The sequence below is a fragment of the Trachemys scripta genome, chromosome 1 (genome assembly GCF_013100865.1).
Source record: "Trachemys scripta elegans isolate TJP31775 chromosome 1, CAS_Tse_1.0, whole genome shotgun sequence".
Classification (NCBI taxonomy): Eukaryota; Metazoa; Chordata; order Testudines; family Emydidae; genus Trachemys; species Trachemys scripta.
In genome coordinates, this window is record NC_048298.1 from 34,836,132 (window position 1) to 34,861,430 (window position 25,299).

Sequence of the window (25,299 nt, forward strand, 5' to 3'; positions counted from 1 at the left end):
GTGGTTTAGTAAACTCCAGTTCCTTAAAATAGCTAGTTGTGTCTCGTATGGCTTGCAGATGAACCTGAGGTGTGCAACCAACATAGTTTCTTCTTCAGGTAGCAATCTGAGCAAAAATTGAAGAGGACATTTCTCTGCAACTTTTGAAAGTGTACATATTTGAAACAGTTCATACAACAATCTTATCTTAGTGAAAAGCACAGTACTGATTTTCTGTGAATAGTAACCCCAGATCCAATATTTTGCTGAAGATGACTGCAACTTGGAAAAAAAATAAAAAAAAAAGTCCTATAGAAAATACTCCAAAAAGTTTTAAAGTTCACACAGTTAGTCACTGCATGGCAGGTTTTCAAATGAAACATTCCTTGATTGCCCAGGAATTAATCAGCACTTAGTGCATGAACGAATGGATAACTTTGTGTTAAAAATCAGACTGAACCACAATGCTCAATGTTATCACTTGTACTTCTAATGAATTGACACTCAGACCTAATTAGAAGCTTTCCTGTAAGAGCTGAAGAATCTGCAGGTTGTTAATCTTCCTGGGCCCAAAATCCTTTTCTTTGCACAAGTACATGTATTTTATCCAATTTGGGGCATAGGCCCTTTCTTCATAACAGCAGGATGTTAACTCCTGCCTCTGTATTCTCTTTGAGGTTTATCCTTCCTAAAGCTAGTATGATGGGAAGCTGTGCCTGATTGGCAGCTATACTGGTTCCAGCACTGAAAATTCTCCCAATTTGAGACAGCACAACCTGCAAGACCAGTTTGGGACTACCGGACTGATTCATGACACTATTTTGTTCTCTGATAAAAGATAATTTTAAAATGAATGCTTCTGTATTTTTCCTACTATTGTTACATGTAATATCTGAAGTGCCTATCACTGATCAATACATTTTTCCAACACATTTACTTTGTGCATTTGACAGCATTTTGTGTACTGTTTCCTCTGTGTAGTTAGTTTTGTCTTTTGTTCATGAAGATATTTCTCACAGTTACATAGGAGAGAAGAATCATTTTTTAATAAAACAAACATGACTGTGGCTGGGGGTTTCATGGGCAGGTGTACTACCCGAAACTACTTTCAACTTATATTTTGAAAATAGATTTTAAGTTGATGGTGTCCTTTTAACACACTGTTTGAGAGCAGAATCAATGGCAAGACAAAGAAGAACAGATCTGTGACAACTATTTTTGTTTCTCCTGGGTCTCAGTTCCCTTATCTATTCTCTTAGCTGTGGTCATGGGAGGTCTAAATTTTGGGGTAACCCATCTGTTCCAACTAAAAGGTTTCTTGATATAAATGCCATTTGTCCAATATGCAGCAAGTAAGCCAGTCTGCCTATCTTTCTGTTTAATATGCACTGCTTAAACTGAGACTACATATACCTCTGCCCACTGGAATGAAGTAGATGCAGATGCTTCCTGTAAGTTTTAAATAGAAGATGGTGACTTCTTAATGACAGCTTTGTAGTTGGCTCTGGAAAGCATGTGTGCTCCGCCTTATGTTCAAAAAAGTTTATGCTTTGTATTACTTTCTGCAGAATCCATGACTCCTGCCTGGATGTTCAGTATCTTCACTCTGTCCCACATTTAAGGCTGTGATAATTTCCTTTGGATAATACAAAAGCAAACAACACACTGTAGTTCATTTACCAAAGCTTAGAATTTTTTTTACCATCCTTTACATACTGTCCTTCTAAAGCAAAGAGTTTTACCCTGCAATTGTCTTTGATATGGCCACACATATAACCTTGTGCAAGGCACCACTTAAGCCTGCCGAGACGACTGAATGCAGAAACTGCAAGAAGGATGTGGCTTACATTTTCTTATTTTAACTCACACTATGAACCTTTAACGTGAACGTGGTATTGGACAGAACTGCTCAGCCTAAAAGCACACCCAGAATCACCACGAAGTGAGTAATTCTCTCAGATGGGAGAAGGATGACTTTCTGCTGGTTTAATCACTGGCCTGGGGATTTCTCTCTCTTTGAGAAGTATGACTCCTTGCAACAGCCTTCCCGTGTGATCCAGCTGTGATGAGAATGTGACACAAAATACAGGTATACATGGAATTGCTTTGACATCAGGGAGATGACTACAACATACAATAATTTGTAAAGAGCCTGTGGGCTAATAAGTTGAAGGGAAGAGGGCTGTATATTGATACCCTCTATATTGCAAGTCTAGGTAATTCCAGTGTTTACCATCGCATCCACATTCAACAGATGTCTCACAAACAAATCCACTGGTAATGTTGGTGGGGAAATGGAGAACCCCATGAAGTGCACTTTCATAAACTTTAATATTTTCATCTCTATCTAAACATGATTTTGGGTGCTGACCTTTCATCACTGGATTTGAGCTCCAGTAACTTTTCCAGAGGCACAGAGAATCAATACTGGCACCAAAAACCAGAACCCAGGTCTCCAAATCTTATTTAGGTATTTTAAAAATGTCAACAAGTGCCCAAGATCCTCTGATCCATCTGGGAAACAAAACAAAAAGGCCCTGAAAAGTGCGTTTTTCTGTATTGGCATTTGTGGAAGAATGATTTAAGTCCCGCTTGGCTACAGTTTCCCTTGTTCCTATTCCACAATTTTCACAAGCCATATGAGAAATCTTGTCTGGTGTTTCTGATTGTAAGATTGAAATTAATCCTTGTCCAAGGAGATGCTTGTGTAGTAACCTGGAAGTTTGGAGGATATGCTTTTCCTTTTCATCAACACGTTCTACAACAGACTTGAATGCTTCCTTCCCAGTAAGAGGATGAAAATCTTTTTGGACACATAACAAGTCTCTATGGGGGAATGCAACATAAGGAAGGCTAATAGCTTGACAAAATCAGGGAGATGGACAGGTCAAAGAGAGCCCATGAAAATGACAGCTCTCAATCCCTCTCTCCAAAACCTCTCAAAAAAAAACAGTAAAGTTCCTTTCTTCCCCTTCTTTTCTAGTCAAGCTACTCCAAAAGATGTCCGGAGGGCTCATCTAGCCACTCTCTTGTTCTTTAGAGGAGTGTGTTGAAGTAGCTATATCACCTAATAAGGACATAGAAAGGTATATCATAATCTTAGAACTACAATTTGTGAGGATGGATGTGCTGTGGTAGGAGAATGGCTGCCACTCGTCTTTTGGCCACAATGAGCTGCTTCTAGCAAGAAAGGAAGCCAAAAATGTTCAAAATTTATTCCAAATAGGGATTAATAATCACCACTTATGAAGAAGTGGTAAACAAAATGTTGAAAAGATGACAAAGCAAAAAAGAGAGCTCTATAGATTGCCTGATCCACAACTTCTGATGCAGTCTGAAAGTAAAAGATGGCTAGACCCTGTATATAATAGGAACATTTTCTAAAAGTGAATCATGTTTGCTAACAATGATTCAGACCGATCAATTATTGCCACAGACGATTTGCCACCAGAGGTTAACTGTTGATCATATCTGCTTTGAGCATGGTTAAAAACTACTAAAAACCCCAGCAGCATCTGGCAACATGTCTATGCTGGGGCTCCCAATGTTGCTAACACCGGTACTAAGAAAATGTCTCTAGAGTTCACAGAGTTTTAGTTATGGCTTTGCAAGAGAACACACATTTCAATGAATTCTAGTTATTAAAATAAAACAAGTATAAAAAAATTATACAGATCTTCTGTATAAAATTTGCAAGAAAAAAACCGCACCATGAACAGAAAAATAGAAACTAGCGTATATCTGTCCATTTTACATTTACTTCAGTTTGTACTGATACCCAACTATTATACATCACACATCAAAAATGTATATATTTTAAGAATGTATTTGATCTCTGAGGTATGGGGTAATGTACAAAACACCTTCTGTGCTGCCAAAATTTAAATGGACATCTGAAGCAAGCCATGTACAGTATAAAAGCTGCATTTTATCAAATAATATGGAAATTTATCCTCTCAGCATATACAGATAAAGCACATGGGTTGACTTACTGAGTTTCAGTTAAATATTTCTAACACTTTATGATTAAAAAAAAAAAAACATTTTTGTTGGTGTATGCAATTGATAGTCCTTTTTGCTTATTCTAACTATCCTTCTCAAAGCCAATTTCAAATATTCTTCACTTTTTCAAGAATACTTATCTTACAAATAACTAGAGTTTTCAAGTTATATTTTTCTGTTTTGGTATAACACTATAGTCTTCTCTTTATTTCAATGTATTACTAATAAAAAGAAGCAGCACTTATCAAGGGCTTGATACCACTGATGTAACTAAAAGTACACTGACAGAAGTTTCCCTATTAATAAAAATAAAACAGCCTATTACAGAAAATAAAATCTAAACTCTACTCTGCCTACTCCCATAAACATCATATTGCCATCACTGATCCATCTCCCCAAAAGCCTGTGTAAAGAAAAAGGCCTTGCAGTGTACCCTGAAGATCGACTGATAGGAGTTATTTTGGATCATACTTGGAAGTCAGTTCCAAAGCTGTGGCCCCCTCACAGACAGCATACTATTAGCACTGCCACACTCATACCAACAAGGCTCTAATTCAAGCACTAAAAATGATTTCAGCTGTGGTAGCATGGGAACTAAATTATTTTACTGCTTATCAGAAAACTAACTCTCATCTGCAGTGTGTAATAGTGAGGTAAACAGGTTAAGGATGACTTGGAGAAGATTTATTTAAAAAATAAATTATTGTAAATGAAGAGTGACACTTTAAAAATAATTTTTTTCTTGTTTTTATATATTAGAAATAAGAATGAAACTTTGGTCTTCCCTCATTATGCTGGAGAACTCCTTAGGGGTCTCAAGAGATGTTTATTGTAAGCTATCGCACCTGAAAGAATGGGGGTTTTGCATCCTTAATATTCATTCTCTGAAATGTTCATCAGGTATAAAATATATACGTGGGTTTTTTGTTTGTTAACAAACTGATTATAAATCCCTTCCTTTTTGCTCAGCTGAAATGTATCTTGAAAGGGCTTTCAGTTCATCACCTAAATCAATCGCATCAATATCGCGCATGTCATCGTGTGTCAACACTGTCTGTAGTGCACTGCATTGCTGGTGTAGGTCTTCTTCACGTATAGTGAGGAGTTTAGGAATACCATACAACATCCCAAAATATACTGCTGTGTTCCTTGAGCTGCATAAAACGTTCTTCAACTGACTGTATTGCACAATCTAGCACCTGGTTAAAGAATTCAACTTTGAATTGTTGTTTGAGGTCTCTTATGGGATTATCCCGTGCCTCGTAATCAAAATGTCGTCTTCTTCGGTGACTCTTGTATTCCTGAATGGGTGGAAAAATACCTTCAGTGTGAAGTTCCTTTGCCAACTTCTGTGCACTCTTCAGAACATTCTGAAATCCCTCATCTGACCGGTAAGACTGTAGGTATGACTTTGCTTTGTCCAGTTGTTCTATTGCTCCAGATATATCAAGGTCAACACCTTGGAGTCTCTTGCTTACAACATTTATTTCAAACAGTATGTCATGCCACAACACTAAGACACACAGAAAGAAGTTATGTATGTTTCTGGTGATTCAATTTCCCTCTGCCACTGTTCTCCCACGAATAGTTCCTGTCATAGCATTATTCTCCATAATGGCAACTATGGCAACATCTATCTTCCCAATTTGGTGTTCGATAGACTTTATTGCCTCCACTCGACTTTTCGTGTGGCACTCAGTGGTTTCAGTGTCAGAGAGGATTTTCCCAGATGTTGCTTCAAAATTTGCCATCAATGAGTTGATGCACAGAAAAATACATAGATGCTTAGAATTACATTAAAAAATTCAGCAGCCTCACTAGAAGCTGATGCTACATCACTGACCACCAAGTTCAATAAATGCAAACTGCATGGGACAAAAAAAGCTCGAGGGTTTAACTCTCCGATCCGTGTCTGCATTCCTCTGTTCTTTCCTCGCACGTTGGCACCATTATTGTAGCCCTGACCTCTCATGTGATCTATTGCAATTCCCGTATCTTCTGGCTTTTTAAGAAGCACATATGTCACACCAGCTACTGTAGTATCATCCATGTCAATAAATTCTAGAAAATGCTCTCTGACAGTCACCATTGCAGGGACATTTTCACTAGGTTCTGTTGTTGTTACAAAATGCACCATTAAAGTCATTTGTTCCATATGGCTGATGTTAGGTGTGCAGTCCAGAATAACAGAGTAATATCTTGCTGACTTCAGATCTGCCACAATCTTGTGTTTGACTTGTGTTGCCAGTAAATGTATGATCTCATTTGTAATTGTTTTTCCAAGGTAGTGGTGTGTGTACATTTCTTGGGTGGTGACTCTTCTTAGATGCTCCTGGAGTACAGCATCAAACTCAGCCATCAGCTCCACAATTTACAGAAGTTTCCATTGTTTGGCACATACAGCTGATCTGAAGTGCCACGCAGTGCTAAGTTTTGGGTAGCAAGCATTCTCACAATGGCAATGAGCCTTTGCAGAACATTTTGCCAGTAAAGAAACTCTGATGCAATCTTCTCTTGATGCTGATCTATGGTGGCCTTTAAGCTTAGTCTTATCTCAAGCTCTTTCCACCTATGGAATGCTCTCTGGTGATTTGCTGCCTTCCCATGGCATGCCAGATTTCTAGCAAGATTTTTTCAGTCCTCTGTTCCTGTAGAACCCAATGTGGCTGAAACATTAGACTGGAAGAGTTTGCAACAAAAACAGTATGCAGCATTCTGGGTTTATGAGTAAATAACCCATGGCCTCTCCACTTTGTCACCATTGGGGATTTCATGCCAGTAATGTGTTGGATGGAAACTTCTATTTTCATTGTCTTTGGGGAACATGAAGTTTTTCACTTGCTCTGGCCCATGCAGTACAAGGAAGTCTCTCAGGCTACTGCTCAAGTGGGTCCACAGTCCTGGATCATCTAGACTTAAGGAATTAAACTCAGCAGTAGCTGTTTCTTGCACCTCTACCACACTCTTCTCTGGTCTACACTTTTCTTCAGGAATGTGCATGGTTACATCCATTTGAGATGGAGATATGGATGCTGCAGTAGTTGCCAGGTTACCTGCACTCTGACTAACTGGAAGATCAGGCATCTCCTCACCACTCACATCCTCACTGGGGCCGGAAGGCTCACCATGATCATTTGTGTCTATGTATCTCAGGAGAGCTCCTTCCTGCTTAGATAGAAAAGCTTCCTTTGCTTTCTTTCTTTTTCTGAATGCTGCCCCAAAGGGGCGTTTTCTTCTTTCACTCATGACTGCTGTTCTGTGCCAGCTATAGAGGCTCTCAACACTCAATTGAAGGAGACAAATAAGCAGGCTGGTAGCAGGGCCCGAGTGAGGGAAGATATCAGCGTCTTAAGGGCCTAACTGGCTCATACTTCTTCAGTTGACTGCCTGTTCTCCTCAAGTGGGTTCAGGGAAGCAGCAGGAAACAGGAAGCTCCCTGAGAAACTGGTGTTAATCAGTCCAGGCTCCTTAGGGTGCGAGAGAGGTACATAAGAGGCTCCTCCTCCTCTCTCCCCCTGCAGCTCCTGCTGCTTTCTGTTATTCCTTCTCAACTTTTCTCTTGCCTGCCTAGGTCTCTTGTGCCCTCCTTCCTCCAGCACAGCATTCCACCATCTCTGTGCATCTAGAGCAGAGAGAATACATATACACCAGCAGCAGACACAATTTTCTACACTCTGGGTCCTAGAGACCCCTCACAATCTGGCACATGAGGCAGCCGCCTTAGTTCACCTCATGCTAAGGCCAGCCCTGGGTCTTGAAAATGCAGTTATTTGGGATCAAGATGTGACAGCATACCCCCATTTCATGAGCGTTATATTCACCTCCACAATTCACTGGCTTGTATACCTTCACAGGAACAGGGCAATTCTCAATTCACTCTTTATATTCCATTTGCACCACAAAATAATAAATAGCAATTAAATAGCACAGCTGAATTCACCTAGATGCCCACAGTATTTTACTACTTACCATAAAACTAAATTTAGCTAAAAAAACTGAAGACATAAGTGGGTATCAAGGGCAAAAAATTCCATTAATGCTTGAAAATCTAAAGGATCACCACAACCTGTAGAATCAAGAAACATGAAATTTCTTACGATTATAAAATTATTTAAGTTACAATGATTTAAGAAAATATAACTCAACTCTAGTAAGTTTTCAGAGGGTCAATAATTAACAAGTCTTGAAAAATAATCTACCTTAGAAAATATTTTCAAAAAGGTAAAGAAGTTAAAAAACTATAGTGAGAACAATTTTTGAAATGTTAGGCTGTATACTTATTTATGTATACACATATTTCACAAGCCTTCAAACAAAATAGAAAACTATCTACACATTCGCGTATCGGTACACAGAATTCCCCTGATTTATGCTGCTTTAATCTTATTACTTTAATAATTTAAAATCAAGAAATAAAAAAAAATGTAATTATTATTTAAAAGATAAAAATACTGCCTACTACTAAGAATCTTTAAAAATGAAATAAATACCACAGGAGCATAACTTAAATATAAATGCCATTGAACACATTGTTTGACATAAAGGTTAACTTTTTCCCCCCATATTTACTAAGTACTATAAATTTTCACTGTTTTAACTAAATCAATTTTGAAAAACAAGTTTTGATAAATTATTGGGTGTACTAGAATTCTTCATCTAAAACTTCAAAAAGGCATTAGAGGACAAAGCAAACATGAAATTATTGAGCATATGTCTGTGTTATGGGTTTTTTTTGTTTTCTTGCAAATTGGTCTCTTTTTGCCCAGGGGAACCAAGCCACTTTAAAAAAAAACTGTAATAGAAACGTTTTGGTTTTAGCCATAACTAACTTCGTTTTTAGCCAGTTGGGGATTGGTCCTGCTTTGAGCAGGAGGTTGAACTAGAACCCTGATATTCTATGATAACTAAACACCAGAACTGGCTGGAAAATTTCAGAAGGAATGCTTTTCTATTGGAAAACACAAATTCATAAAAATAAAATTTCTATTAGAAACCTGCCTGACTTCCTGCCAGCTTGCTTGCCTGGTTCCTCAGCAGACCAGTCTCCCAAGCTCTTCAGAGTACCAGGATCTCTAGCTCCCTGTCATCTCAGCAGGTGGGCTGGCCCAGAGCAGGGGCTCTCAGGGTTTCCAAGTTGCTTGTCTCCTAAGCTCCCCACCTCAGGGTCTGCTAGGACTATATTCAGCTCAGGGAGCCTTGGAAACGTTTAGAAAAAGTCAAAATTAAATGCCATTTCGACTCTTTTTAAAATGAAAAATTGGAATTCCCATTCTGCTGGAAATTTAATTTTTGTTCAGTTTTGAAATAATTTTTTTTAATTTTAATTTAAGAATTTCCTGTGGAACAGGAATTGTTGTTTCCAGTCAACTCCCCTAAGGATTTAAATGGCTGAATTTCATATCAGACTTTCTAAAAGAAGCTCTTTTATTTCACAACAATGGCCATCTTTAGAGAAAAGAAAAGAAATTAAATTTTCAAAGAGTATTTATTTTTAATTCAAGGTAAGAGGATCCAAGAAGTGCATCAGCAGTTTTAGCAGACAGTAATTTTACTGTTATCTGATAAACGTTTCCTTTCCAAATTTTGACATTGGGACACATAATTACATGTTAAGCTATCTTGGAATGTTAAATCAATTGATTCTTCCAATTAGCTGCACATAACTTAGTGCTTCAAAATTTACCAAAAGGGAATCAACATATGACCTTATATATACATGTGCAACTTCATTTCTTTATCCGAGGCATAGGGAGCTTTATACTGCATAGGTAAGATCAACATTTGAACCAAAGTCTTTTGTGGTTGGAGGTGAACAAATATTCTTGCATTTTAAACCAGCCCCAAGTCAAACAAACACACCAAGACAAGACAAGACAACCTCCCTTTGCTTTAAAAAACAAAACAAAACAAAAAATGAAAAATCCACAGATGAAGCTGAATAAAAATGAAGATGTCACTAGACTGGACAGGCTGCGGGTCAAATTTCAACAATATCAACACAGAGTATTAGCTTTAAAATTTGTTTTATATATGCATGTCTTTTTACCATGTTATGTGTTATAAATTTCATGGCCCAAGACTTAAGTGTTTGTTTACACCAATAAATAGGGCCCTACTAAATTCACAGTCCATTTCAGTCAATTTCACAGTCACAGAATTTTAAAAATCGTAAATTTCATGATTTCAGCTATTTAAATCTGAAATTTCACGGTGTTGTAATTGCAGGGGTGCTGACCAAAAAGGAGTTGGGCGGGAGGGGTCACAACGTTATTGTGGGGGGAGGGGGGTGCTGTACTGCTATTCTTACTTCTGCACCGCTGCTGGCGGCGGCGCTGCCTTCAGAGCTGGGCAGCTGCAGAGCGGCAGCTCACAGCCAAGAGCCCAGCTCTGAAGGCAGAGCTGGTGCCAGCAGCAATGCAGAAGTAAGGATGGCATGGTATGGTATTGCCACCCTTACTTCAAAATTATCTGGACAAATTGGAGAAATGGTCTGAGGTAAACAGGATGAAGTTTAACAAAGACAAATGCAAAGTGCTCCACTTAGGAAGGAACAATCAGTTTCACACATACAGAATGGGAAGAGACTGTCTAGGAAGGAGTACGGCAGAAAGGGATCTAGGGGTTATAGTGGACCACAAGCTAAATATGAGTCAACAGTATGATGCTGTTACAAAAAAAGCAAACGTGATTCTGGGATGCATTAACAGGTGTGTTGTGAGCAAGACACGAGAAGTCATTCTTCCGCTCTACTCTGTGCTGGTTAGGCCTCAACTGGAGTACTGTGTCCAGTTCTGGGCACCGCATTTCAAGAAAGATGTGGAGAAACTGGAGAGGGTCCAGAGAAGAGCAACAAGAATGATTAAAGGTCTTGAGAACATGACCTATGAAGGAAGGCTGAAAGAATTGGGTTTGTTTAGTTTGGAAAAGAGAAGACTGAGAGGGGACATGATAGCAGTTTTCAGGAATCTAAAAGGGTGTCAGAAGGAGGAGGGAGAAAACTTGTTCACCTTAGCCTCTAAGGATAGAACCAGAAGCAATGGGTTTAAACTGCAGCAAGGGAGGTTTAGGTTGGACATTAGGAAAAAGTTCCTAACTGTCAGGCTGGTTAAACACTGGAATAAATTGCCTAGGGAGGTTGTGGAATCTCCATCTCTGGAGATATTTAAGAGTAGGTTAGATAAATGTCTATCAGGGATGGTCTAGACAGTATTTGGTCCTGCCATGCGGGCAGGGGACTGGACTCGATGACCTCTCGAGGTCCCTTCCAGTCCTAGAATCTATGAATCCTTTCTTCTGGTGACACTGGCAATAGAATGTCTGGGCCTAACTGGGTAAAGAATGTGAGCGAAGCCAAACAGCAAAAATTAAGATGTTTGTACACCAATGCGAGGAGCCTAGGGAACAAAATGGAGGAACTAGAGTTACTGGTGCAGGAAGTGAAACCAGATATTATAGGGGTAACAGAAACATGGTGGAATAGTAGTCATGACTGGAGTACAGGTATTGAAGGGTATGTGCTGTTTAGGAAAGACAGAAAAAAGGCAAAGGTGGTGGAGTAGCATTGTACATCAATGATAAGGTAGACTGTAAAGAACTAAGAAGGGATGAAATGGATAAGATAGAGTCTGTCTGGGCAAAAATCACATTGAGGAAGAAAGCTAATAGAGCCTCCCCTGGGATAGGGCTTGGGGTGTGCTATAGACCACCAGGATCTGATTTGGATATGGCTAGAGACCTCTTTAATGTTTCTAATGAAGTAAATACTAATGGGAATTGTGTGATCATGGGAGACTAACTTCCCAGATATAGACTGGAGGACAAGTGCTAGTAGTAATAATAATAGGGCTCAGATTTTCCTGGATGTGATAGATGATGAATTCCTTCACCAAGTAGTTGCTGAACCAACAAGAGGGGATGCCATTTTGGATTTGGTTTTGGTGAGTAGTGAGGACCTCATAGAAGAAATGGTTGTAGGGGACAAACTTGGTTCGAGCGATCATGAGCTAATTCAGTTTAAACTAAATGGAAGGATAAACAAAAATAGATCTGTGACTAGGGTTTTTGATTTCGAAAGGGCTAACTTTAAAAAATTAAGAAAATTAGTTAGGGAAGTGGATTGGACTGAAGAGCTTGTGGACCTAAAGGCAGAGGAGGCCCGCAATTACTTCAAGTCAAAGTTGCAGAAACTATCAGAAGCCTGCATCCCAAGAAAGGACAAAAAAAATAGGCAGGAATTGTAGACCAAGCTAGATGAGCAAACCTTTAAGAGGGGATTAAGAAAAAACAGACAGCCTACAAGGAGTGGAAGATGGGAGTGATCAGCAAGGAAAGCTACCTTATTGAGGTCAGAACATGTAGGGATAAAGTGAGAAAGGCCAAAAGCCATGTAGAGTTGGACCTTGAAAAGGGAATTAAAACCAATAGTAAAAGGTTCTATAGCCACATAAATAAGAAGAAAACAAAAAAAGAAGTGGGACCGCTAAACACTGAGGATGGAGTGGAGGTTAAGGATAATCTAGGCATGGCCCAATATCTAAACAAATACTTTGCCTGAGTCTTTAATGAGGCTAATGAGGAGCTTGGTGATAATGGTAGGATGACAAATGGGAATGAGGATATGGAGGTAGATATTATCACATCCGAGGTAGAAGCCAAACTCGATCAGCTTAATGGGACTAAATCAGGGAGCCCCGATAGTTTTCATCCAAGAATATTAAAGGAACTGGCACATGAAATTCCAAGCCCGTTAGCAAGAATTTTTAATGAATCTGTAAACTCAGGGGTTGTACCGCATGACTGGAGAATTGCTAACATAGTTCCTATTTTTAAGAGGGGGGGGGGGGTGATCCGAGTAACTACAGGCCTGTTAGTTTGACATCAGTAGTATTCAAGGTCTTGGGAAAAAAATTGAAGAAAAAAGTAATAAAGGACATGGAGGTCAATGGTAACTGGGACAAAATACAACATGGTTTTACAAAAGGTAGATCATGCTAAACCAACCTGATCTCCTTCTTTGAGACTACAACAGCACATTACTGAAAGGTGAACTGTCAGGCTAGAGGGAGGTTATTAGTGGAGTTCCTCAGGGATTGGTTTTGGGACCAATCTTATTTAATCTTTTTATTACTGACCTTGGCACAAAAAGTGGGAACGTGCTAATAAAGTTTGCAGATGACAAAGCTGGGAGGTATTGCCAATACAGAGAAGGACTGGGATATCATAAAGGAAGATCTGGATGACCTTGTAAACTGGAGTAATTGTAATAGGATGAAAATTTAATAGTGAAAAGTGCAAGGTCATGCATTTAGGGATTAATAACAAGAATTTCTTTTATAAACTGGGGATACATCATTTGGAAGTAACAGAAGAGGAGAAGGATCTCGGAGTATTGGTTGATTACAGGATGACTATGAGCCGCCAATGTGATATGGCTGTAAAAAAATCTAATGCGGTCTTGGGATGCATCAGGGAAGGTATTTCCAGTAGAGATAAGGAGGTGTTAGTACCATTATACAAGGCACTGGTGAGACCTCATCTGGAATACTGTGTGCAGTTTTGGTCTCCCATGTTTAAGAAGGATGAATTCAAACTGGAACAGGTACAGAGAAGGGCTATTAGGATGATCCGAGGAATGGAAAACCTGTCTTATAAAACGAGACTCAAAGAGCTTGATTTGTTTAGCCTAACCAAAAGAAGGCTACGGGGAGATATGATTGCTCTCTATAAATATATCAGAGGGATAAATACCAGGGAGGGAGAGGAATTATTTAAGCTCAGTACCAATGTGGACACAAGAATAAATGGATATAAACTGGCCATCAGGAAGTTTAGACTTGAAATTAGACGAAGGTTTCTAACCATCAGAGGAGTGAAGTTCTGGAACAGTCTTCCAAGTGGAGCAGTGGGGGCAAAAGACCTATCCGGCTTCAAGACTAAGCTTGATAAGTTTATGGAGGGGATGGTATGATGGGATAGCCTAATTTTGACAATTAATTGATCTTTGATTATTAGCAGTAAATATGCCCAATAGCTTGTGATGGGATGTTAGATGGGGTGGGATCTGAGTTACTACAGAGAATTCTTTCCTGGGTGTCTGGCTGGTGAGTCTTGCCCACATACTCAGGGTTTAACTGATCACCATATTTGGGGTCGGGAAGGAATTTTCCTCCAGGGCTGATTGGCAGAGGCCCTGGGTTTTTTCCCCCCTTCCTCTGCAGTATGGGGCACGGGTCACTTGCTGGAGGATTCTCTGCACCTTGAGGTCTTTAAACCACGATTTGAGGACTTCAATAGCTCAGACATAGGTTAGGGGTTTGATACAGGAGTGGGTGGGTGATATTCTGTGGCCTGAGTTGTGCAGGAAGTCAGACTAGACGATCATAATTGTCCCTTCTGACCTTAAAGTCTATGATTCTGGACTCTTATAATTTTAGAACAAACAAACATTTAAGTATGGGTGAATAAAATTGCCTCAAGAGTTTCTGCTTGTTACAGGACAGACTGATTGGGTGACATTAACAGAGAATTTCTTTCCTTTCAAATGTTTAAAATTAACATTTCAGAAATCCATAGATGAATGGCAAAGGAAAAAATAAGATGGAAATTATTCCCCCCCCCCTTTTTTTTTAAAGCATATAGAAGTGCTGAAACACTTCTGACAAAAATAGTTTTTTTTTGCTTCATTTTTACATTAGTAACTGAGGCCCTATCTAAAAAGACAGACTCTGGGCTTATCTACACTCAAAATGCCATAGCGGTGCAGCTGCACCGATGCACCACTTTAGCGCTTCAGTGAAGATGCTATCTATGGAAACAGGAGGGCTTCTCCCATTAGTGTAGGTAATCCACCTCCCTGAGAATCAGTAGCTATGTCAACAGGATAAGTCCCCCCGTCAACACAGCGCTGTCTGTACCAAGAGTTAGGTCAGTATAACTGCACTGCTCAGCAAGGCAGTTATAGCAAACACAAATTGCTAGTGTAGACCAAACCTAAAATGACTGGAAAACTAAGGGAATTATGACATCACAAGAGACTGAGAACAGCCACTAAGAGGGTTAAAGGATTTTTAGACAGTGATTAAAACCTTGTTTTTACTAATACTTCTTCCTAATGAACACCTGGGACAAATTACATCTTTGTTAAATATTCCACATCCTTGTCCCTCCAATTAAGTAAGGTCTGATAGTTCACACCACACACCTCCTATACACCTACTCCCCAAGCACTTCTCCAGCAAAACCAGGGGAGACAAAATTTGACTTGGAAGTATCAGCTAAGGTTTAAAAAAAAAAAAAAACCACCACCACACCTTTTGTAACTTTTTTTAGAGATGTGTTGCTCATGTCCATTCCATTCTAGGTGTGTGTGTGCGCCAACATGTGCGGTCGTCAGAGATTTTTGCCTTAGCAGTATCCATAGGGCCGCCCGTGGTGCCCCCTTGAGTGCCACACCCATGCGCTGGCATATCAGGCGCCGTCGGCCCTACGCCCTCTCAATTCCTTCTTGTCGACAACTCAGACAGAGGGGTAGGAGGGCAGGCAATGGAATGGACATGAGCAACACATCTCGAAGAACAACAGTTACAAAAGGTAGGTAACGTTTCTTCTTCTTTGATTGCTTCCTCATGTCAATTTCATTCTAGGTGACTCACAAGCAGTATCAACGGAGATGGGCTCAGAGTTCCAAGTCTTGCATCTTGCAGCATAGCTCGGCCAAAGCCAGCATCCTCTTGAGCTTGCTGGGTCAGCATGAAATGTGATGCCGTGTGGACGGACAACCAGAGAGTGGCTCAACAGATCTCTTGGATCGCCATCAGGAGAACCTTTGCCAGCTCAGAGCAGTAGTGGATGCAGGCTGTAATCCAGGATGAGATTCTCTGAACAGATACCAGACAACCTTTCATCCTGTCCGCAACCACAATGAACACCTGTGTTGACTTACAGAACAGCTTCGTTCTATCTATGTAGAATGCCAAAGCCCTCCCGACGTCCAGGGTGTGAAGCCTGCGTTCCTCATCAGACAGAAGATTGGTAAGTATATGTCCTGGCCACTATGAAACTGAGAAACGACCTTGGGCAGAAACACCAGATGCAGACGCAGCTGGACCTTGTCCTTCTAGAAGACCATATAGGGTGGCTCCGAGGTGAGCGCCATGACCTCAGACATCCATTACGGCAATCAGGAACGAAACCTTCCAGGAGAGAAGCAGGAGGGAGCAGGAAGTCAGAGGCTCAAAGGGAGGTCTCAGGAGCCTTCACAGCATAAAATTCAAGTCCCGGGGAGGGGGAAAGAGGGATGGATAGAGGCGCTCCAGACCCATCAAAAACCGTGCCGTCATAGGATGGGCGAAGAGAGACTTGCCCTGGAACGGAGGATGCAATGCTAAAATGGTAGACAGGTGGACCTTGATCAAAGAGATGGACAACCCTTGGAGCTTGAGGTGCAGCAGATAATCCAATATGTCCTGCAGTGAAGCCTACTCAGCCCTAAGATGCGTCGCTCTGAGGCCCAGCACTCGAACCCATTTCCATTTAGCCAGGTAGGTTGTCTTGGTGGAGGGTTTCCTGCTACCTAGCAAGACATGTTGGACACAGGTCGAGCATGCCCACTCGTCTGTGCTTAGCCACGCAGTAGCCAAGCTGTCAAGTGCAGCGCTGCCAGGTTTGGATGCAGCAGAATGCCGTGGTTCTGGGACAGCAGATCTCACCAAGGAGGCAGTGGAAGAGACGTGGCTGCCGAATGGCTCAGCAACGTGCCAAACCAGTGCTGACGGGCCACGCGGGGGCTACCAGGATAACAGTTGCTCTGTCCTGCTTGACCTTCACAAGGACCCTCTGAATTAACAGCACTGGCAGGAAGGAATACATCAGTGCTCCCGACCATGGAATGGAGAAGGCGTCCAAAACGGAACCTCTGTCCAGACACCGAATCAAACAGAACGCATGGCACTTTCTGTTCTGTCTGGATGCGAACAGGTCCACTTGGGAAATCCATCACCTCTGGAAGATTATGTTGACCACCTCTGGATGGAGTGACCATTCGTGGCGAGACGAGAAGCTGAGGTGATCTGCCAAGAGGTTCCTGGTGACCAGCGACCAGATGAATGGCATGCCGCACACAAAAGTCCCAAAGATTGAGCATCTCTTGACAGACTGCCTAGGACCGGGCAGTGCCCTGTCTGTTGATATAATACATCGTGGTGATATTGTCCGTCAGTGTTTTTTTTATATACCTTTCAGCTTCTCTCAATATGTCATAAAGCATCAAAAAAGGAACAAGCCAATTTTTAAAAAATTCTGTACAAGTTAAAACTAACTTATGATTTTCTATCTTTTTAAAATGCTTTCCCTCTCACTCTCCTATACAAACGAGTCCTACACAATTCTTGTAATTTTTTTCTGCCATCTTTTAATGTTCATTTGATAATACCAGAATTCTTGGCAAGGCTTCAACAACCAAGTCAATGGTTTCAACCTTAACGCCATCTTAAAGGTTTTATTATGGACAGTTATGTTATTTTATGAAGGGTGGATTAAGGGATTAAGATCTTTCTGTGAGATAAGAGATCAGAGAAGCAGAAGTAAAGAATGTTATCGCTAAAACTGACTGGTTTTAGACCTTACAGAAGATAATATTTTGATGTTTGGTATATCACCATCTACTCCCAAAAACATTACTTATTTTACATTAATTTATTTCTATTTTATTAGAAAATCATAAAAACACAGAAACGGTCATATCAAACAGACCAGCAGTCCTGTCTCTTAACACTGACTAGTAAATACAATGACCTTGCTTCAAAGTGCTTATTCTAATGACCATAAATAAATAAAAATACAGGAAGAACTCATCATCTGGCAAGTGGAAAAAAGGAAGGGAAGAGTACCTAAATATGGTTATGATTTTGCTATTGCTTAAGAAACTTCATGAAAAGGTGAGATTTCAAGAAGGAGACTGCACAGTGTAAGGGGCACAAGGACAAAATATAAGGCATAGGGGATACTGTGGGAAGAAGTGCCCAACATCTTATGTGGACAGATAACAAGTGAGAGACTTTGAAGAACAAGAGTTGGCAGTGCCCAGACTTAAATAAGAGCATAATGGAGGAGACTAGATATTGACAGCAAAAAACCTGGGAACACCATTCGATCACTTCACTTTCCTTCCAGAGACTACCACAGCCTTGAACATTTGATATGTAGTACAGAAAATATAAAGCTTTTCTTAAATTGCTCATTATATTCCTATAATACAAAAAGATTACATTTAATACTCATACTAATGAAACTGAAAAATTATTATACTGGTTTATCTTCCAATTACTATGAATGTTGATCTGTACTAGGAGAAACATGAGGAATGCAATCATAGAAGAACGCCTTTAAGCAGAACTTGTCTATGAATGCATGATACAGGTACATCTGAATAAAAATAATAAAAAAAAAAAAACAGTCTTTTGAACACTAACATTTTGACTATCAATATGAAATGATTTAGTAAAATATCCCTCTAAAAACAAAAATGTCATACTCTTGCATTTTCTGTATTTCTAATGTCATTTAATTTTGACTGAACACTAACATGCTACTCTGTAGAAGTTTAAGACCTGAACCTGCAAAGGAAATCAATTTCACTGGATTTGGATTTTGCAAAGACACAAGGAAGGGTCTGTGCAAGTGGACCTCTCTAAAGGATCATGGTCCACGGTTTCCCAGACAGGCTGCGTGCTAAAGGTTGCCGATCCCTGATCTATACTGTAAACTTCTGTAAATGTAATTTAAATGTTCGGATTAATTTCGTAAATGGGCCTATAGATAAACTGTACATTCTGTATCTAGGATATAGAATATATAGCAATGTTATATTGTTTACATATTTTACATTATGCACTTGTATTAACAATTGGTGAAAGTAAACAAGTAGCAATAGCAGCTCCGAAGACTTTCAATGCAGATTAATCCATTGTCCAAATTCAAAACATCAATCTAGTCTCACGGTATTTATGTAAAATACATTAATCTTTCTTATTATAACAAATCAGATGTTAGTGTTGTTTCCAAGTATGTCTGAAAAAGCATTTGTACAGAAAAAAATAATTTAGAAAATGCACCAAATGTTACTTGTAATTTCCTCACCATATATTTTCTGGCAATGGAACCTGCTCCAACTGACTCAACGGTAAATAAAAACATTTTAAAATTACGCTTTCACAGCATAAGTTTTTTGTGCAGATCCAATTTTGTTTAAGTGGAGCCAAAACTAACATCATGCATACACGTTTCAAACATAAAAATCTATATATCAACATGACAAATGGTACAGTATATGAAAAAAAAAAAAAAAAAGAATTTTAAAGAACAACATAAGGAAAGTACATATTACTAGTTTCTTACTTTATCCTTCCCCCACCTCCCCATACATTTGTTCTATTCAAAGTATCTACTACAAATATAACTGAGAAAAACACAATCAAGAAGAATAATTAACTTACACAAGACAGAATACGTTCCTCATAAAATTTCTGAAAGAACTAGTCCAGGTGACATTTAGCCATGGTAATCTTACAGTTGGATCCTTTAGCTCAAATATTTGACATCAACAATTTTCTTATGCGTGACTTTACTTTTTAAAAATCTTGATTTAAAAATAGGAATTTTCTAAAGAAAAGCCAACAATGCCCTATGATTTTAACACTCCAGATATATATTCTGTATAGCTATCACTCTCACATTCTAAACTTATAGTCATATAACTTTGCTTCATAAAAGAAAAGGTGCTAGATGGAAAATTAATACAAAATAAAAAGGCATGTGAGAAATACAACATAAAAAGTCAGATAGAGTATACTGAGGGGTGCTGATGTGGGGGAGGTGATGCATGTTTATATCCTATAAAGAAATTTAATGTAGATTCACCAGTGGTCTTTTCAGAGGAAGCGAGTTGTTTGTCTCCCCTAGTGGATGCAAAGGAAAGATAACAGGAAGCAAGCAAAACTAAAAAAAAAAAAAAAAATGTTTTTTTTTTTAAAGAGAAAGAGAGGTCTGTACTGCAGCAATAAAAATTTGAGAAGCAATCTCAATAATAAAGGACTGTCAGCAACAAACCAATAACTTCCCTAAATCATAACTGCACTCGGTTCAACTGTGAGGAAAAAATGCTGAAGTGTTGAAATAATGTAAATAATTAAAGAATTATTTAAAGTAAATATACATTAAAATGTCTGTTGTATCATCTGCATTATCTTCCAATATTTCTGCCCTCCAATATGCAAGTTTTGTAATATTTACCTGTATCCAAGCGCTTTACAGGGGACTCATCATCAACCTCAGAATCTCCACATGCACTTCTTGATCTTTTCCTTGGCTGCAGAAGAGTCTCCAACCTTGGAAGGACTACAGACAAAAAGGTTTTGGTCCCTAGCTGTGGAGAAGTTGGCTGGGTTTCAGTGTTCTTTGCAGACTTTGGGGGGCTTATACTTTTTGATTTGCAGAAGAGAATGGATGTACGTCTGTTTACATCAGTTGATGACTCAGCTACTGCAGAAACAGTCGACTCATTGAGATTACTGTCAAGTAAGTGTTCTGGAGTGTGTCCATTTATTTCTTTCTGAATGGAAGTGCTATATAATTCATTATCAAATTTTACTCTTTTGTAAAGCTTACTCTGCTCTGGATTGAGTTCTACTGGTTTGAGGGTTGGTGGTTCTGAATTAGTCTCCAAGTTTGAAGGAAGAGGTAATGCATCTGATGGTTCAAGTTTAGGGGGAGATTTATCTCCTGAAAAAATTATAAATAGAGTGTGATTTTTGAAAACTGGTAGTTATAAAATCTATTATAACACTCACTATAAATGTGCAGCTCAACAAATAATTGTTGTTTGGAAACAAACCATAACATTTTAAATACATAAACGTTTGGCTAGCAACAACCTATCCTAGTTAGTAGTGCCTAGTTTTATACTGGGATTGTAACAAAATAGGTGTTTACATTTAGTGTTAAAAATTTAAACCTGGGCAGGTATTTTAACCTTACATGCAATGATATTTAAAATCTTAGGTATGAGAACTTTTTACAGAAAAGTAGAGTAGCAGATGATTTGTATCTGGTAACGCAAATATTTAACCATTAACATTAAAAGTCTGAATAAAATACATTTTCCTAATTTAAATATTCATCTTACCTGTTTAAGTTAATTTAAATAAGAAAAGCATTTTTAAAGCAGATAAAAGCCATTTTTAAAAACTGCATTTATAGCTTAGCCTATCAGAATTAACTAAGAGTGGGCTATAAACCATTACCAAATTCACAAATTGGAAAGTTCTGCAAAGCTGCTTTACCAGTTATGGTTACCAGTTTTAAATTTTAAAACGAAGAGTTACTGACAAATGCTTGGCAAAGACATCTTTGCAGACATTACAGGAGAAATCAGAAAAACCACCCCTCTACCAATTTTTCTTTTCCCCCTATCCAACCCAACTGTCAATTCTGACTTTTGTTTTTCTTTTCTTTTCTTTCAATTTCATGGTGTAGAATGGCAAGACACACATTGTGGGTGTTTAGATAAAACCAGTGCTAGAAAATGCTCTTTAACGCAAATGACAGGAGAAAAAAAAATCTGCTCTACAGAATTCAACAAAACGAGCAAAAATTACCCAACCCATCGTTTGCAACAGATAAGTGTAAAATTGTTCATCTTTCCTATACCTCTTAAAAAAAAAAAAAAAAAACATGTTGAGACATCTACCTTCTTTCTCTACAGGTATATTGCTACACTAACAAAATGAAAAGGCTGTATCTTTACAGGTGAGCATTTATGCAATCAAATGTAACTTGTTGCACCACAAAAATAATAATTGGTGTAGAACACAAAAGGATCAAACATATTTAACTAATCTCATGCAGATTTAAATTTACATATGTATAGTGCACATAAACCAGCCAGAAAGTCTGGAATTCTATTGACTTAAACGATAATTCATTAGTTTGTCATTGTTTATTTACAACAGTGCCCACTGTGTGGCAAATACTTTCTATACACGCAAAAAGGACCACCTTTGTTCTGAGGAGTTCACAATCTATGAATTAGTAATGAAACACCTAAAATGTTAAAATCTCAATTGCATTCAAATCATAACGAGGTGGAATCCGGTGCTTCTCTTGTGAACTTACTCAGGACAGGATCCCAAAATGAGAATCCTGTACAAATGGTATCTTTAAAAAACAAATGTAAACTTTCTTTTTAAGCACCTATTTGATAAAAATGTTTTATATTGTTCCTCTTTATAAAATCAAAATTATTTGCAAGAAAAATGTGATACACCTCTACCTCGATATAACGATGTCCTCAGGAGCCAAAAAATCTTACCGCGTTATAGGTGAAACCGTGTTATATCAAACTTGCTTTGATCCAGCGGAGTGAGCAGCCCCGCTCCCCAGGAGCACTGCTTTACCACGTTATATCCAAATTCGTGTTATATCGGGGTAGAGGTGTATATGAGAGACAGACAATAAATAAATACCAATGGAAGCAACTAGCAAGAGGGAAGATTTAATCACATATTACAAAGCTGTAATTTTACTGAGGTACTCTGCAAATATTATAACTCTCAAGAATATAGACCTTTTTTGTGTGGTCAGAAATCCAAAATGGAATTATAAACATACTGGATAATCCATAGAACTTTGAGAGACTAACAATGTAAAAATTCCTCTGCCCTGGTCAATGCCTGTTGTATTTATTTATTTACCATATCTACTCGATCATAAGCTCGTTCGTTTATAAGCCGACCCCCGCAAGATGGATAAGTAAAAATGGAAAATGACCCGTTCATAACCCGACCCTATAATTCAGGGGTCAGCAAACTTTGGCTCCCAGGCCATCAGGATAAGCCATTGGTGGGCCGAGATGGTTTGTTTACCTCGAGTGTCCGCAGGCACGGAGGTAAACCAAACAAAGTAAACAAAGTGTCCCTGATGGGCCGGGATAGCAACTGGTGGGGAAATTTTTTTGGGGGGGGGGGGGGGGGGGGGGGGAAGGGAGGAGAAGCTAGGAGTCAGGGGAGTAACCCCTGTGATCACCCCCCACATGACCCAACCCCTAGCCCAGGACCCCCACACTCTCCCCATCCCATCCCTACCCACCTTATCTGGGGAGGGTCAGGGGAGGATGTCTCTGACCTGGCTGGAGCTGCTCCAGCAGGCTGGGCAGCGCGGCCGCAGCCTGCTCCGGCAGGCCAGACCTGGCGGCGCAGCCGCAGCATGTTCCAGCGGGCTGGGCCGTGTGGCCGCAGTGTGCTCCGGCACCCGGGCGGCACGGCCAAAGCCTACTCTGGGGGGTGGGGCCGAGCGGCACGGCTGCCAGCCCCGGAGCTGCAGCTGCTTTGGAGGCTGTGGGGGGGGAGGGGGGAGAGCAGCGTGGCCAGAAGTGAAGAGACTCCAGCCACGCCTCTTCCCTTCTGGCTCTGCTGCCTCTCCTTGCTCCCTCTGTTGGGGGAGGGACTATGTCCCACCTCTCCCTCTCTATACCCGTTCATAAGCTGACCCCCCGTCTCTGGTGCTTCCCTAATTTACTAAAAAAAATTCAGCTTATGAACGAGTATATGTGGTATTTATTTTTTTAAAATAACTACTAGGATCTACTTGCCTGCATCTCCCATGTCTGTTTTGCAATATGTTTCCAATTCTTTTCTAACTCATTTCTATTCCAGAGTTTAAATTTAAGCTATTTACAATCCTTAAAGGTATATGAATTTTTAACTGTATATTCGACTTACTACGTCAATTCTGAATAATGTTAACACGTTTTTAAAAAGTACATTTATTTCAGGTATATGTAATAACTGCATGTCTAACCACTGTGCATTTTATTTATATACGCATCTTTTGACTATTTTAAGATTCAAATGTATGTAAATCAACCTGATTTTTTTTATTGTTTTAATTATCTGTTAGTAAAAAAGTTCAGAAATAAATGTCTTCAGTTTTAACAAGACTAGGGAGATAATTTAAGAAACTTTCTTATAATTATTAAATAGTTATTCTAAGACAGGGGTTCTCAAACTGGGGTCAGGACCCCTCAGGGGATCGCGAGGTTATTACATGGGGGGTTGTGAGCTGTCAGCCTCCACCCCAAACCCCACTTTGTCTCCAGCATTTATAATAGTGTTAAATGGATAAAAAAAAATGTTTTTAATTTATAAGGGGGGTTTTACTCAGAGGCTTGCTATGTGAAAGGGGTCACCAGTACAAAAGTTTGAGAACCACTGTTCTAAGAGTACTCGGAAATCATGGAACTAGTTGAAAAGGCCAACTGCAGTTGTAATTACACTGTGCCTCCATATTGCAGCAGTTTATATATTTTGAAAAACATTTTTATTAAGCTAAGAGACTCAAACATGCAATTCCAAAGATGGGTAAATGATGGGGCAGTTAAGGATATCTGATTTTTTTAAAATACTAACTTTCAAATGACTTGCAAGCCTCAAATTGTACAATAGCTAGTCTATGTAAATACATAATCTTATTCTGCCTATCATAATCTTTCTTCTCCCCCCCACTAGGTTTGCAAACTTTCTTAATCGCACAAAAACTAACACCCTTGCCCCGCCCCCTGTATCACCCCTTCTCTGAGGACCACCTCCTGCTCACTCCATCCCCCCTCTATCACTCGCTCTCCCCCACCCTCACTCACTTTCACTGGGCTGGGGCAAGGGGTTGGGGTGCGGGAAGGGGTGAGGGCTCCAGCTTGGGGTGCGGACTCTGGGGTGCGGTCAGGGATGAGGAGTGTGGGAGGAGGCTCAGGGCTGCAAGCTGGGGTGGGGCCGGGGATGAGGGGCTTGGGGTGCAGGAGGGGGCTCAGGGCTGTAGCAGGCTGTTCGGGTGCAGGAAGAGGTGACGGGTCTGGAAGGCAGTTAAGGTGCAGGAGGGGTTCCAACCTGGGGCAGATTGGGGTGCGGGCTCTGGCTGTGCAGCTCTTACCTCAGGTGGCTCCCGGAAGCGGCCGGCATGTCCAACTCCTAGGTCGAAAGACCAGTGGGTTCTGCGTGCTGCCGGTACCAATGGTAGCTGCGGAGGTGGTGCTTGGGGCAGGGGCAGCGCGTGGAGCCCCTGTATCGGGCCCTGCGCCTAGGAGCCAGACATGCCAGCCACTTCTAGGAGCTGTGGAGAGCCAGGGCAGGCAGGGAGCCTGCCTGAGCCCCGCTGACCAGACTTTTAGTGACCCGGTCAACAGTGCTGACTGGAGCCACCAGGGTCCCTTTTCGAAAGGGCGTTCCGATCGAAAACTGGACGCCTGGCAACCCTACTCCACCCCCACCCTTC

The 25,299-nt window shown here is 40.0% G+C and overlaps 1 protein-coding gene across 5 annotated transcripts in view; it reads right to left on the bottom strand.

Moving 5' to 3' along the window:
* Positions 1-25,299, bottom strand: part of BRD1 (bromodomain containing 1) — a 112,808-nt gene that overhangs the window by 30,181 nt on the left and 57,328 nt on the right. For 4 of the 5 annotated variants that reach the window (XM_034767208.1, XM_034767238.1, XM_034767247.1 and 1 more), the window contains one exon: positions 20,269-20,757. In XM_034767208.1, coding sequence (XP_034623099.1) covers positions 20,269-20,757 — 489 coding nt within the window. The remainder of the gene's footprint in view (positions 1-20,268; positions 20,758-25,299) is intronic. The other variant, XM_034767219.1, reaches the window with a different exon arrangement.